Source organism: Pristis pectinata, chromosome 1, assembly GCF_009764475.1.
Source record: "Pristis pectinata isolate sPriPec2 chromosome 1, sPriPec2.1.pri, whole genome shotgun sequence".
NCBI classification, from domain to species: Eukaryota; Metazoa; Chordata; class Chondrichthyes; order Rhinopristiformes; family Pristidae; genus Pristis; species Pristis pectinata.
Window position 1 is genome coordinate 132,522,767 of NC_067405.1, and position 15,960 is coordinate 132,538,726.

The following is a 15,960-nucleotide window of genomic DNA, read 5'->3' on the forward strand; positions in this document are numbered from 1 at the left end:
GAAATTGTTCCTAATTTTTGCCTTTTTATATTTGAAGGCATTAGTATTTTACACATTTGGAGCACTTGGAGGGAACTTGTTGTCACACATGATTTTGGTAAGTAATCCAATGTTGTAACAAAACCCTTGCAGAGTAATTTTTTGCATGTTATCCAATATGATTGAGTTAACAACATGGGCAAAGACTATTTTAAAATCTGTAACAATTGTTTTGTGTTGTGAAATTAGTCTTTGAATCTTACTTTGCAGCAAATTTTAAGCATTTAATGGATGGACATGTATTTACATTTCTTTTCCATTCTTCAGGGTTATAGGTATTGGGCTGGCATTGGAGTCCCTCAGAGTTGTGAATCTGCATTAACTCATTACAAGCTAGTGGCAAATTATGGTAAGCAGTCAAATTGGCATTGAATGCTTTATTTGCTGTTAATAGAAATATTGTGTACTCTTCCTATAGCCAATTAAATAGCAGGCAGAGATTACTGGGATATAGAAAGCAAGGGTGACCCCCTTGAAAGATATTAAGAGAATTGAATAGATGAGCAACCTTTCACTGGCTTGGGAGTCTGGATTAGTGGAAAATGTAGATTTGGAAGCATTTTTTCCATCCCAAAAGATAGCAAAGATGTCAGTCTAACAAATCAGTAATTGATGCTAGGTCAGTTAATCGGACTTTTTTGCTGATTGTAGTCATAGAAGGACGTGGAGCTAAGATGGATAGATGGAGTGATTAATTGAATGGCAAAACTGAGCTTTTGTGTCCCAGTTCTTCAGGTGCTATACATTCTTTCAATGCTGGTTTGTTGATACCAAGTCAGTTCATTTTAATTGGACTTTGATTTAACAAATTTAGTTAGCAACAATCATTTCATTTCTCCTGAGGGGAATTTTGACCACTGACCTAGTATTTTAACAAAATTCTCCAGAAACTTGTTTATTTGTAGCCAACCAGAGGTGGTGATTTTGTCCCCCTTCTCCAATATTAACACAGTAAGTGGTGAGGAAGCTATCGGTGTATTTTGGTCAACTAGGTAGGTAAGTGTATTTTCATGATGGTGGTTTTGGTGTCTACATGTCCCTCTTAACCAATCTGGCCCCCTTCTCCCATTTAAACCTTTTACAGGCCTTTTCCATTTTAAACATTGCTATGTAGAAAAATATCAATATCCTGAGTGCTCTCTTTAAATATTAGTATAAAAGATTTTAATAAAATTTAGTTTGTACTTAATTGAACCAGCCGTCAAATAGAAGTCCATTCCTTAAGTTGCAGCTTTAGGTCAATGTGTTTGCATTTACTCATGGGAGCTATCTTTCACATCCATTTGTCCCTTATTCACTCGTCTATCTATCCAATCTAATCTTGCTGTTTTTCTAGCTTTGAAGTTTCTCCAGTGTTGTATTTTAAGTCCTTTACTTTCAACTGTTTAACAATTGCTGCATATGCAACTACAAAATGTTGTAATTCCAGTTTGTGAACATGGCTTTGCCTTTTTGTCTTCATTTAAATTTAAAAACAGGAATGATGGAAATACACTGCAGGTCAGACGGCATCTGTAAAGGGAGAAATAGATAATGTTTTGAGTCGATGGCCTTTTATCAGAAGAGTCTTTAACCTGAAATATTGACTCTTCCCATAGATGTCTGAACTGACCATTTCCAGGATTTTACTTCTATTTCAAAAACCTGTTCTGTTTATTTCAAATTAATTTTAATGAGTTGTACATCACATTTACTTATAGTTCATGCATGCTCTAACTGCAGGAAATTGTTTTGAAATTTGGTGTTTTTGGAGAACAATGATGTTAAACAGAGGCTACTTCCATAGCCTGTCTTCCAAATATGTTAAAGTAGCTCACCAGCTTTTAAACTTTTCCTTTTAGTTGCCAGTGATGTGTCTTTGACTGGTGGTAATGTTGTTCAGAGAATCCGTCTTCTTGATGAAGCTGAGAACTCTGGTGTTAGCAGTGGAATGCTGGAGGATGATTTAATTCAATATTACCAATTCCTGGCTGAAAAGGGAGATGTCCAAGCACAGGTACTGTGTTGACATAGTCTGGAAAAAGCCTGACTTGATAAAAATCCAAATAGTGAAATGCGAATTTTGTTTGTTACTATTAACCCAAATAGAAAACATTCCGAGTGGATTCGGAAATAAGCTTGTTTGTAGCTTTGTATAATAATGTATGGGTGATATTATTTTCTTAAAACTTGAAAGCAAGACAAACCATGTAAAGTTCAAGAGATCAAAGATGCCTGCAAATTTGAAATAAAAATGTTGTCTCTTTAAGGTTGGACTTGGTCAATTACATTTACATGGAGGACGAGGTGTAGAACAAAATTATCAGGTAACTATTTGAGAGTTGAGAAGTTTAGAAATAAATGTTCCAAGAAGTGATGGTTTCTACCGTACTTGCTAGCTTTTCAGCTGTGCATACTTTTATAAGATTTGTGTAGTTGCTAGGAAAGTTGTTTTGTTTTGTCATTTATGACATCTTTTTAAAGTGACATCTGGACCATAAATAGTGTGCTGTGATCTGATGCTGTGGTCTTGAACTACTTTAATGTATGTGGGAGAAATTGTACTTTGTTCTTTGGCCACCTCTGCATGGTGTCCTATAGCACTCGACACTGAGTTAATGTTCCAAATGGTTCATTTTTCATTTTGCTTTGTATAGTGGGAATTTTCTTTCCACTTTGCACTTTGTGTTGATTGGAGTCTCCATGTAAGTGCAAGTGAGTAACATTTGATTTGTTTTCCTTTTTTGTAGAGAGCCTTTGAATACTTCAATCAGGCAGCTGCCACTGGAAATGCTCATGCAATGGCTTTTCTTGGAAAAGTAAGCACAAAATGAAATGGTTCATACAGCAAAACTGAGTATAACTGCAAATTTTAAAGTTGAACCTCTAATTCTTTTCATAGATGTATTCAGAGGGTAGTAGTGTTGTACCCCAGAACAATGATACTGCTTTTCATTACTTCAAGAAATCGGCAGACATGGTAAGTAGCTTTAATACCTTTCAAACAATTTTTGTTTTGGTGCTGTGGTTGCTTTCAAAGCTGAATGTTTAACAAGTAGCATAAATATTAAACCTTGAACTTGGAAGGTGGAATGGAGATCTCTACTACATATCAATGGCTTGGTTTGTATGGGTCCTCTGTAAACCATTGAAAGGGTTTCTGAATGCTGACATGAGATTTAGTGGAATAGTTACTGGGTGTGATCCTAACCGTAAATCCAGGCACTGCACTCCATTCCTGCTAAGCATTGGCTTCATCCCCACATGAGGTGAACACCAAGGCTCCTGACCCAATGATGATAACTGTTTCCCAGCAAGCCAAACAGGAATTTGGCATTCTCTGCATTCACAAGAAAAACATAAATTAAACATATACACCATTTTTACAAGAAAACACAATTAGAACATGCCCATTTCAGTGCAAAGTGGTCAGTGTTGCTAAATTGTAGTAACTAGGGTTTTGCTGCTTGGTTCAAGAACTGAATGGTTGAAGGGAAGTAGCTGTTCTTGAACCTGGTGGTGTGGCACTTCAGGCTTCTGTATCTCCTGCCTGATGGTAACAGTGAGCAGATGCTGTGGCCTGGATGGTGGGGATCTTTGGATGTTGCCACCTTGAGGCAGCACCTCCTGTAGGTACTACCAATAGTGGGGAGGGATGTGCTCATGATGCATTGGATGGAGCCCAACCGGAACTGCCCGCAGTACTCTAAGTGCAGTCTAACCAGTGTATTGTAAAGTTGCAGCGTAACTTCCCCATGTTTTGTTCTTATTCATGGTGCACCATGTGTTTCCTGCATTAATGCATTTTGGAGTGAAATCACTATTGGATAGTACGGTTGGAGACTTGTTTCTGCACTTGTGGGTGGGGAGAATCACTGAAGCATACAATTAGTCTCCAGCAGTTAACTAGTCACAACCATCCATGATTTGGCAATCTTCCGAATGTGAGCAAGTTCACAGGAATTTGAACGTCTCCAGATCAGGATGTTTGAGGAGTTGTAATATGAAATTTTGGGTCCTTTCTGAATATTTCCTTCATCACACCGAGACTCTATTTTAAATCAAACTGTTCATCAATTTTCAGGGTAATCCAGTTGGACAGAGTGGCCTAGGAATGGCTTACTTGTATGGAAAGGGTGTCCCAGTGGTATGTATGAGTATTTTTATGATTTGCTTCCATCTGTGATTGGAGTAGATCATTGTCTTGATCAAAATGATTTTAGCTTTTAATGTGGCACGAAATTTTGGAAGTAATTCATTAATTTTATAAATTTGCTTTTGTCAATGTGATGGTTGCTTTTGCTCTCTCCCATCTCCATCCCAACTTTGATTTTTCTTCCAATGTAGAATGCACTTTTTGCTATGTTTAATGCATTTCTTTGAACTGCAGAGGTATAATGAGGAATAATTGGTATTCTTTAATGAATTGCTAACCCACTAGTGCCAATTTTACAAAGATGATATTGCATTAAACTATTTGATTAAAACGTCCACAGTTTTGTTTTCAAGGCAAAGTTGTTTCCTGGATCTGTGACTAATTTTCTGAACTGAGAATATTTGTTCTCCATTGTAAAATTTGGGCCTATATTGTGTAAATTAAGCAGGAAAACTGCTCAGTGCAAAGTTGAGACTGCAGAGATCCTATAACACACCTTCAAGGTAAAGTGAAAAGTCAAAGGAAATCTGAGAGTCTTTGGCTTATGGTTTGCATCAAAAGCTGCCACTGTCGTATCCAGTTGAGATCTTTGATCTTGTTTATTTCCTGCCCATACCCCTGAATGAACATTTAGAAGAATTTTCTGAAAATAACCTGGAAATGAGTCATTGGTGCTAACACTACAGACTTCAGATGTCCGTTAGATCCAAGGCTTCTGGTGCAATTGGATGGGTGTTGCAAATTTTCTTAATCACAATTTGCTGACTGATGGTCTAGTCCAAAACCAGATTTTGGAGAAAAAGGGGATTGGGATGGCTGATGGCCATAACCCCTGTGCTGCAGGGCAGGGTGGGCAAAGAGGCATTGGAGCCCTACTGTGTGCTGTTCTCACAAACTTCATCTCTTTCGGTGACTCCCTTAACTTCCATGTTACTGTCTTCACCTGCTCCAGACTGTGTTGGCATACTACTGCATTCTGACTTGAACTTGTGACTGTAAAAGCACTTCTCCAGACTGCCCATTTTCGTCTTCATTGTGTTACCTGTCTCCACCCATGTCTTATCTCCTGAAATGCTGATCTATAGTTATGCTCCTTGTAAATGTACTTGCTCTCCTGGCCAATGTTGACTTCCACCATTCATGAGCTGCTTCAAATCTCTAAACCAGGACAAGCAGATTTCACTTTTGGAGTTAGTTTTACAGCATGGGAATGTGCCCTTCTCCCCAACTCGTCCGTGCTGACCAAAATGTCTCTCCAGGCTAGTCCCATTTGCCTGCATTTGGCCCATATCCCTCTAAACCTTTTCAATTCGTGTACCTGTTTAAATGCCCTTTTAAACAGTATAATGTACTCGCCTCTGCAGCTTCCTCTGACAGCTCATTCCACTTGCTTACCGCACTCCGGAATAAGTTTCCCCTTGAGTCCCTTTAAATCTTACCCCTCTCTCCATTAAATCAGTGTCCTCTAGGTTTAGACCCCCTTATCCTGGGGGAAAAGACTGACCATCCACCTTATCTGTGCCCTTGATTTTGTGTACCTCTAAGGTCACCCTTCATGCTTGTATACTCCAGTGGGAGGGGGAAATATCCGAGTCTATTCAGTCTCTAACTTGAGCCCTCCAGTCCCAATAACAGCTTCTGAAGTTTTCCTATTCTGATCCATATCCTTTTGTGATTACCTCTACTCTGGCCCTGCCCCTTGTCTTCCTAATGGCCTGCAACTCTGCAATCTTCTCTCTGCCAGAGTATCATTCCTCCCTCCATTATCTCAATGACTATTCATTCACATCCAGTACACAGTGTTGCGGTCACCTTGCCAAAAATCAAATAAGATGTGTTCCTTAGTCACATGTACATTGGAACACACAGTGAAATGCATCTTTTTGCGTAGAGTGCTCTGGGGGCAGCCTGCAAGTGTCACCATGTTTCCGACACCAACATAGCATGCCCACAACTTCCTAACCCTTATGTCTTTGGAATGTGGGAGGAAACCGGAGTACCCGGAGGAAACCCACGCAGACACGGAGAACATACAGACTCCTTACAGACAGCGGCCAGAATTGAACCTGGGTTGCTGGCGCTGTAAAGTATTACACTAACTGCTACACTACTGTGCCTGTTAATTCCATAACCAAATTGGGACTAGAAATATCTGTTCATGTGGAATCTTTAAATTTACTGAAGGTTAAAAACAGGCCTGTGTGTGATTGCTGAACCAAGTAGCTTCCTGAATTCTTTTTATTGTATCATTTAAAAATCATGCCTTTTGATTTGAATGGAATACTAAGTTTGTTTTTCCCCTTTTAATAGAATCATGAATTGGCACTGAAATACTTTCAGAAAGCTGCTGAACAGGGTTGGGTGGATGGACAACTTCAGCTGGGCTCCATGTATTACAGTAAGGCATTATTGCATTTTTACTAATTATAGACCCATCTAAAAACATGCAGATCTAGTTGATATTCAGTTGCTAGTTAGTACTTTGAATATGACAAGCAACAACTAATTGATCAAAATATCGTTTGAAAACCTGCACTGTCAAGCCTTTCACTAATTTTTTTTCTCTATTTCAATGAAATCAAATTTCTGATTCAGAACATGTTTTTGGATGAATATATGCAATTATGAGCAGGTTTGAGCAGCTGCCTTGTCTATTCCAAGCTTTTGAATATGTCTGGAATAAGTTGCATGTACTGAGGCATGTTGTATTCTTAAAATTGTTTTTTAAAGTTCTTGGGATAGGTTCTAAAAATAGCTAGTTCTACCTCCAGTAAACTTGTATAATTCAGTGTTTACTCAAAGAATTTACCTATGTCCTGGGTAAAATTTATGCGTAGCAGAGCAGTGGGGTTAATAAATCGATAGACTTGGCATTCAACTCAAAGCTGTTGAGCAGAAAATATAAGTTGATCTGAATCATAAATTCTCCTTTTACCACTGAGGTGTATTTGACCCCAATTTTAAGGATTGCTTTGTTGCGTTTCCGTCACTTCAAATAAAACGATGTTGTTTTATAGATGGTGTAGGTGTGAAGAGAGATTACAAACAAGCCTTGAAGTATTTTAACCTTGCTTCACAAGCTGGACACATACTGGCTTTTTATAACTTGGCGCAGATGCACGCAATAGGCAGTGGTGTGATTCGATCTTGTCATACAGCTGTTGAGGTAAGAAGCTGTATCATATTCCTCTTTGTAGGAGGGAGCAGTTAATATTTTCGGTTGACTGAAGGAAGTTTAAACATTTGAGGTCCATAACAGCCTTAATTTTCAACATTTCAAGGCTCAAAGGTTCATTAATCAACTAACTCCAGATGCTGCCTGATCTGCTCAGTATTTTCATTTTGTTCTTTTAGTTTCCAACATCTAGTTTTTAGGTTTTTTAAGTCTTAATTCTTGAAATCCCTTTTTGTGTAAGTGGATACTGATTACATGCTGATAAATGGTTCTGGCTCTAGACCAATGGTTCTAGATTTAAACCCAAAAGGTAGTGAGCTAAATAGTGCTGGCTCTGGCGTTCAGAAGTGAATCATTAGCATTTGGATTCTCCTAAGTAAACTAGTCCTAGACCTGCACAATCTGCTGTCAGTCCAAGATGAGCTCTAAGAGATCCTGGCACTTCTGAAAATTTCTTCTGATGAAATTGAACTATGCACATGGATTTTTGTAGAACTTGACTTTGGCTCCGATCAAAACCTGTTGGAGTGTTCTGTGATGAAACCTCAGCAGTATAACCAATTAGGCTTCACTGTACCTCCTGAATTGGGAAGGTGTACTTGATTGGTCCTCTGTATCTTTGTCCTCACTAGCAATAGGTGAGGTCTGTGAGGACTGGAGAGTAGCAAATGTCCCTTTGTTCAAGAAAGGAAATAATGATCTAGGTAACTATAGGCCAATGAGCCTCATGTCAGTGGTAGGGAAGCTATTGGAGGGATAGCATTTAGCGCATTGGGAAAGGCATGGCCTGCTTGGGGATGGTCAGCATGGCTTTGTGCTGGGCAGGTCATTCCTTACAAACTTCATTGAGTTTTTTTTTTGAGGTGGTGACAAAGGAGCTTCAGGATAAGGCAGTGGATGTTATCTACATAGACTCTGAGGCATTTGATAAGGTCCCTCATAGTAGGTAGATTCAGAAGATAAAGATGCATGGGATCCAGGGTGAATTGCAAGTTTGGATTCAGAACTAGCTTGCCCATAGAAGGCTGATATTCTGGCTAGAGGTCTGTGACCAATGGTGTTCTGCAAGGATTGGTGCTGGGACCTCTGAGATATCAATGATTTGGATGAAAATGTAGATGGGTGGATTAGTAAATTTGCGGATGACAGCAAGATTGGAGTTGTGGAGAGTATAAAGGACTATCAAAGAATACAGTGGGATTTAGGTCAATTACAGATAAAGGAGGAAGTGGCAGATGGAGCTTAATCCAGGCAAGTATGAGGTGTTGACTTTCAGGGGTAAAATGAAAGGAGAAAGTATACAGCTAATGGTAGCCACCTTAATAGTATTGAGGTACTGAGGGATCTTGGGGTCCAGGTCCATAGTTCACTGAAAGTGGCCATGCAAGTGGATAAGGTGGTAAAGGCAGCATAGGGCATGCTTGCATTCATTGGTAGGGGTGTTGATTGCAAGAGTAAGGAAGTCATGCTGCAGCTATACTAAAACTTTAGTCAGACCCCACTTGAAGTATTGCGTTCAGTCACCTCATTATAGGAAGGATGTGGAGAGGTTGTAGAAGAGAGTTACCAGGATGCTGCATGGATTAGAGGGTGTGAGCTATGAGGAAAGGTTAGACAAACTTGAGTTCTCCTTAGAGTGCCGGAAGCTGAGGGGAGACCTGATGGGTTTTAAAATTTCAAGAGTCATAGATTGGGTAAACAGTCAGAATCTTTTTTTCCCCACAGTAGAAATGTCAAACACAAAAGGCTTTTAAGGTCAAAGGGTGAAAGTTTAAAGGCAATGTGAGATGCATTTTTTTTTAAACAGAGTGGTAGGTGCCTGGAATGGGTTACCAGGGTAGTAGTGGAAGCAGGCAGTTTGGTGGAGCTTGTCTTTTAGATGCACATGAATATGAAGGGAATGGAGGGATATGGATGATACACAGGAGGACATTTAGTATAAATTGGCATCAAGATCAGCTCAATGTCATGGGCTGAATGGCCTGTCCAGTGCTGTTCTGTTCTGTATCCAGCCAATATAAGTGGCATTGGGCTGGATCTAGCAGAGTTTGTCCTTTATTACAATGCAACTGTTTCATGGGCCTCCACTTCAGTTGGTGGAATACTTGCACTGAAAAACATCCATTCTCTGCATACAGAAAATCTAGGTTCAGACACGACTATTATTTTTAGATTAGAATTTGTTTTTCTCCTTCCATTGTTGCAACCCTTTATTTTTGTTTAGTGAGTCTTGTCCATTTAAGTGTTTGGGATACCAAAATCAATTTTGCTTTGCATTTTCTGATTTGAACCACTTCATCTTTTGCAGTTATTCAAAAACGTCTGTGAACGAGGTCGCTGGTCAGAGCGGCTGATGTCTGCATATAGTAGCTATAAGGAGGGTGACACTGATTCTGCTTTGGTACAGTACTTGTTGTTGGCTGAACAAGGCTATGAGGTGGCCCAGAGCAATGCTGCCTTCATTCTGGATCAAAGTAAGAACAAAGACCAGCCTAGTGGCATTTCAGCTGTCTTATTCATCTTTTGAAATATTAAAGAACTTTTTAATTGGCCATCTTTGTATAAATTTTACCTTTTGTGAAAACGTGCTGCTTAACAGGTGCCTATGTGGATTAAAAATAATTTGCTGTTACTTTAATATTCTAGTTTCTGTTAAGATGGTCACAGTTGTAAAACATAAAAACAGACCCTTCAGCCCACTATATCCATACTGATCATGCCTCTCTATACTAATCCTGATTTGAACTAATTCCATATCCCTCTGCCTTGCTCATTCAAGCATCTATCCAGATGCCTCTTAAATGTTTCTGTTCCTGCCTCCATCTCCTTGGGCAGATCATTCCATCTGCCAACTACTTTGTGAAAAATGCACCCTTTGGATCTCTAAATCTTCATTTTCACCACCACCACCCCCCCCCCACTTCTACTTCTAGACACTATCATGTCACCTCTTGGCTTCCTTTGTTGCAAGGAAAACAGACCTAGCCTATCCAATTTCTCCTTGTAACACAAGACCCCCAATCCAGCCAACATCTCATGAATCTTTTCTGCACTTTAGCTTAATCACTGAAAACCAAGCAAATGTTTGCAAACAATTTGTGTTCAGTTCTGGTTGCTGCATCACAGGATGTGGTGGCTGTGGACAGGGTGCAGAAGATGTTCACCAGGACATTGTGTGGTTTCAATTATTAGCTACAAGGAGAGGTTGGACAAACTTGGATTGTTTTCTGTGGATGTTGGAAGCTGAGGGATGACCTGAGAGAAGCATATAAAATTTGAGGCATAGGGTAGATGGTAAGAGTCTCTTTCCCAGGGTGGAAATGTAAAGTACAAGAAGGCACAGCTTTCAGGTGAGAGGGGGGAAGGTTTAAAGATTCTCATGGCAATTTTTAGTGGTAGGTACCTGGAATGCACTGCCAGGGGAAGTGATAGTAGCATAGAAGACAGCAACATTTAAGAGGTATTTGGATAGCTAAATGAACAGGCAGGGAATTTAAGGCATGTAGACCACTTGCAGGCAAGTGTTCAATTTAATATGGCATTATGATCAGCACAGACATAGGTGGAAGGGCCTGTTCCTGTGCTGTACTGTAAGTTCCAATGGGATTTAACTCAGGGGGCTTGTTTTGCTGTGCTATGAAATGCCTGGTGGTGGCACTGTTGCTAACTCCAAGTTATGATAGGAAGCAGCAAGCACTTGATAAAATATTCCCTCATGATTAAATCAAATCTTATTTTAAAAAATCGAGTTTGGAGTTCTGAAATATCATACAACAGACGTGATTTTATAAGATCTTTTCATGCTATAGAAGGCATAAATCAAGATTATCAAATAACATTTATTCAGGGTGGGTTAACACTGGGAATTTGGAAACTTGGATAAGCCAAATGGGTATGCTGAGTTTGTAATTAATCACTTAATTGAGTTAAGTGATGTACTCTTTGAACAAGGCCTCAAAGTTCAACAATGGAATAAACACTTTTCTTGCAGAGGAAGCTAAAATTTTTGGTGAAAATGAAACATATCCACGAGCACTACTGCACTGGAACAGAGCAGCAGCACAAGGTGAGCTTTTGAGAAGAGCAAAGAAATAGCCCTGCACAGTGAGTCATGTGGTCAGCTTTACTGCAGTTTGACTTTTGAAACCCTAGTGAGGAAAGACTGCGCTGTTTCTTGTTTACAAGCTGCTGCTATTTTGAGACACTAAGCCCTGTGCCCTCTACTGAGTTTATGCAAACTTCAGAATGCAAATGCAATATCCAGTACATGTCGCAATATAAAGTAACACCCTAGTAACATCCAGATTATTCTGTAAAATTATTCATTTAAAAGAATCTGTTTTCAAGATTAAACTTAATTGTATGTTGAAGCAGATCTTTTGCAAAAAAAACCTTCCAGACTAAATGCTGCATATCATTAATTCCACTTGGAAACTGTTCTAGAGAGCACAGTTTGACTTTAGCTGTTTCAATTTAGTTTTTATGCCTGAGGTATACTCTTTCAGATGAAATTTTTTCATTGCCATATTTAATGTACAAGTTCAAACTATTGAGTACTTCCTAAATGGCACTCATTCATCTGTAACCAAAGAACCGTAACCAGTGTTTTCAAAAATGTAATCTTTATAAATGAACTGATACACTAATTTGAATTTGGCTACTGTTAGTTCCTTAAAATTAAAAGCAACAAATCTTGACTTGAGCTTGAATGCAATCAGAATAAGGATGCAAACCAGGTATTTCAGTGACAGTTGAATAGAAAATTGCAGTAGAAAGCTCTGCATTTCTAAGTTGAGGCAAATTTGGCATTCCAGAACCACTTCAAATAACTTCCATAGCACTTCCCTGAGATACAAGCATCAGGAGTGGGGAGGGGCAGGAAAATGGTGGGTAGAGTGGGGGTCAATTAAACAGTTTTGCATGATAAACCAGTTCTGTAGGTACTTAAACACATGTTTTTTGTGTTAGGTTATACAGTTGCAAGAATCAAGCTTGGAGACTATCACTTCTACGGTTATGGCACTGACATTGACTATGAAACTGCCGTTATTCATTATAGACTTGCTTCTGAGCAGCAGCACAGTGCACAGGCCATGTTTAACTTGGGCTACATGCATGAAAAGGGTTTGGGCATTAAACAGGTATGAATTTAAAAGTATCACTTGTATTTACCAACATGTGTTTAAGTTGAAGGATGGGTATCTCCTTTTGAGTCTCTATCTCTGACATAGCTTCCCAGCTGCTTTGGACTACATTTGCATTGAATGCTGTTTTAGTCTTTTATTTTTAATCTGGCAGGGTATCATTCCTTGTTACAAATACTGTAATGAGTTGTCTGGACAAAAGATGCAAAGCAGCCTTTGTCCAGACATCTCCTTTGTACTCTAGAGGAATAAAGTAAAAAAAAGAATCTCAAAAGTATTGTCACATATTTTAGAAGCTTTTCCTTCAATTGGTTAAATTGTGGGCAAGAAAAAATTGATCTTGTGGTATCCTCCCAGTTTATCGCTGTTTTCATGATTGGGCCTTGAAGTGGCACATGCTTGGTGTATTATGTGTAGTTTTGGTCTCGGGTTACATTTGGAGGTGGTGCAGTTTGTGTATGTGGTAGCTTGACATCCCTCGGTGAGGCAGTTGGCTACTAGTTTGAGACTTGACACTGCCTCATCCTCTTGATCATTTCAATGTAAGTGCAGTGTCAAAGTGTGATTATTTAACTTATTCCTTAGTTTTGGAATCCTGAGGATGCATATCTCCATACAGTACCCTTTCCAACGCTGGTTGTATTTCTGTATGAAGATCCTAATTACTTCAGTTGTATTGAGGAATTGTTCTATAAAGAACATTACATATTTGAGTCATGTCTTGTAATGCTAAAATAAGGAAATCTTACATTCTATCATAAGTAGTTGATTATACATTTTAAGACTTTTTAACACTCTTGTTCTGAAGGATATTTATCTTGCAAAGCGGTTTTATGACATGGCTGCAGAGACTAGTCCTGATGCTCAAGTTCCTGTCTTCCTAGCCCTTTGTAAACTGGGAATGATCTACTCAATGGATTACCTGAGTGAAACCAAAGTAAGTAAACAGATTTTAAAGTGTATTTGCCCCCTCCAGTTATCAGTGTGAAGGAATCCTTGTGTCCTCTAATGATGACACTGGAAATAACATTCTCATTAACAAAAGTGTAATATCCCATGGGTCAGATTTGGCTCGTGTGTTCTGTCAGGCACCTTGCATGACACAATTATGAAAAATTGCTCATGTACAACCTACCATGACCAGATGTTAAACAAAGTCATGCTTCCAGCAATGTAGGGGAATAATTTCTCAGAACTTGGCTTCATAGACGAGACCAGTCCAACTTGAATAGACTGGTGTCTTTTACTGAAATCTTATCCCCCTTCTAGTAACACCTGAATAGAGATTGGGCATTAATCTTCAAAGCTATTCATGGTTCTTTTGGTATTCAGTGGGTAATTTTCTGAATACCAAGTAATGGTAAATGGTGGTTTCAAAAGGATGCAAGAATTCTTGGCAGTGTAGCTGAAGCCTGTTGCTTTTGAACTGCTCTGGAAGGGTTTTTGTCATCCCACTTGTCCTAGGCCAAGAAGGAATTTATATTTCTTTAGAATGTTGATTTCCCCCCCCCCCACCCTGTGCCACACTTTGCCTCATGGCCCTCCAACAATATCGCAGGGCAAGGATCTTCTCCAGGATGGGGCTTAAACAATTGCTCATGGGTTGACCAACATGACTGCTTTTATTCATTTGTTTTCATTGCATTTGAATGGCTGAGATAAATGCAGCAGCTTAAGTGGTACGGTTCACTGTTAGAAACTCAACTAAGAAGTATTCCATCTAGGCGGTTGCATCAACAAGGATGTTTTCACAAAGTAGGAGTATACTTTGCTCTGCTTTTCAAACTAGATTGGAGTAAATCATGAACATGCACGGGCTTGGAAGAAAAGTGGTCAGTTTCTGTTGGGATTTGAAGAGTTAATGACCATCCCAACATCAATCTTGGTTGGATTCCAAAGCCATATTTTGCTATCATACGAAATTTTGATTTTTTTTATTGCAGTTCCGAGAATTGTGGATGCAGATTGACTTGGATGCGTTACTGGGCCCTGAATGGGATCTTTACCTCATGACCATACTAGCTCTGCTATTGGGAACTGTGATTGCATATAGACAAAGGCAGCAGCAACCTCGCCTACGAGCACCAGAACCTCAACGTGAGCAACAGTAGCAAAGATGTAGTCTTTCCTTGCCCTCCCCTACCATCAACAGTACAAGAAAATGTTAGATCTTTAACTTTTATGAAGTGCACATTTTCTTAAAGTGGCCTGTTTTGGGGCTTGGTTTTTAGCTGTTTAGGTCAGTGCCTGAAGAATAGTTTTACAAACACCACAGAGCTCATTCTTCAACATTGTTAATTTTACTTGTTTTTTTTTTCATAGTTTGTATTAAATTTCCTGGTTTTGAATTGGACCCGATTTGTTTCCCATGAGGATATAGAAAGTAAATCCTGCGAGAGTTGTTCTTAGAAGTGCCATTACACACACAGCCACCTAATGCACATTAGTTACTTGCCATTAGATCTGTTCCTGCACCTTAGCTCTTTGAATTTGCCAACCATTCACCTTGCTTTCAAGAGATTGTTGCTTTCAACAGCTGGTCTGCTCATGGAGCTTTACTGTTTTGTCGAATGATGATTTTGTTCCACTTCAGAAACCTTGAAAGCAGCTAAAGAAATAATATAATTATTTAAGGATTAAATTTATTGCTAATCTGGAAACACATTTTAAGATACGTACTAGTGTTTTCCCCAGGTTTGAGTGATTGTTTTGTTTCTCTATTGGAAAGGGGGTTCACCTGGTATGTTATGGTTTTTGTCTCGTATTTGATCACTTTGCAAGGCAGGATTCTTTTTTTTAAAAAAACCTAAAATTTTGAGTGAACCATTTCATTTAGTGTGGTGAATTTTTTTTTGCCTGATGGGGATATTTTTGAAAATGTGCAGAGCCAAACCTGTGAGACTAACTTGGTTCTTGATAAGACATTAATGGAAATAAAGTACTACAATTATGATGGGCAAGTGACAACATGTTTGTGATAGTCTTGGATGATAATTTAATGGGACAATAATTGGAGTTTAATGATGGATTTGAATAATAGCAAAAGTAGAGCAAAGAATGGAATTATGGCTTGGCTCTACCTTTAATGGGGAACCACGAGTTGGGGAAGGAGGGAAGAGACCCAACTTTACAATTAAGCAACTTCCGGGGAGCCCACTTAAACACAGTCTAGTTGAAAATCAGTAAGTGGTCTCTGGGGCAAATGGTCAATAAAGATTGCACTTTTGTTTTTGGGCATATAGCTGAAGTTTCAAAGCATGTATTCCCTTTAAAATTGGGATGGGTAGCTAGGTTGTAAATGTACTATATTGTAAATGCAGTAAGGAACTGCTGTGTAAAATTGTTTAAAGATGTTAATAAGATGTACAAACTTTTTTAATATGATAACCTTTTGTGAATTGAAAATTGCAGTCCAATTAGTCATCAAACTGTATTTAAGCTTGTTTTAATAAAAATGTCCCTAAGTA

General features: G+C 38.9%; 1 protein-coding gene across 1 annotated transcript in view; it reads left to right on the plus strand.

Annotated features, from left to right (window-relative positions):
* sel1l (SEL1L adaptor subunit of ERAD E3 ubiquitin ligase) overlaps positions 1-15,960 on the plus strand; it is a 29,564-nt gene extending 13,604 nt beyond the window's left edge. The window contains exons 8-21 of the mRNA XM_052026772.1: positions 38-97; positions 307-388; positions 1,881-2,035; positions 2,289-2,345; positions 2,769-2,837; positions 2,921-2,998; positions 4,103-4,165; positions 6,485-6,572; positions 7,192-7,340; positions 9,658-9,823; positions 11,341-11,415; positions 12,318-12,490; positions 13,302-13,430; positions 14,437-15,960. Of these exons, the coding sequence (XP_051882732.1) occupies positions 38-97; positions 307-388; positions 1,881-2,035; positions 2,289-2,345; positions 2,769-2,837; positions 2,921-2,998; positions 4,103-4,165; positions 6,485-6,572; positions 7,192-7,340; positions 9,658-9,823; positions 11,341-11,415; positions 12,318-12,490; positions 13,302-13,430; positions 14,437-14,604 (1,512 nt within the window). The 3' untranslated portion in view covers positions 14,605-15,960. The remainder of the gene's footprint in view (positions 1-37; positions 98-306; positions 389-1,880; positions 2,036-2,288; positions 2,346-2,768; positions 2,838-2,920; positions 2,999-4,102; positions 4,166-6,484; positions 6,573-7,191; positions 7,341-9,657; positions 9,824-11,340; positions 11,416-12,317; positions 12,491-13,301; positions 13,431-14,436) is intronic.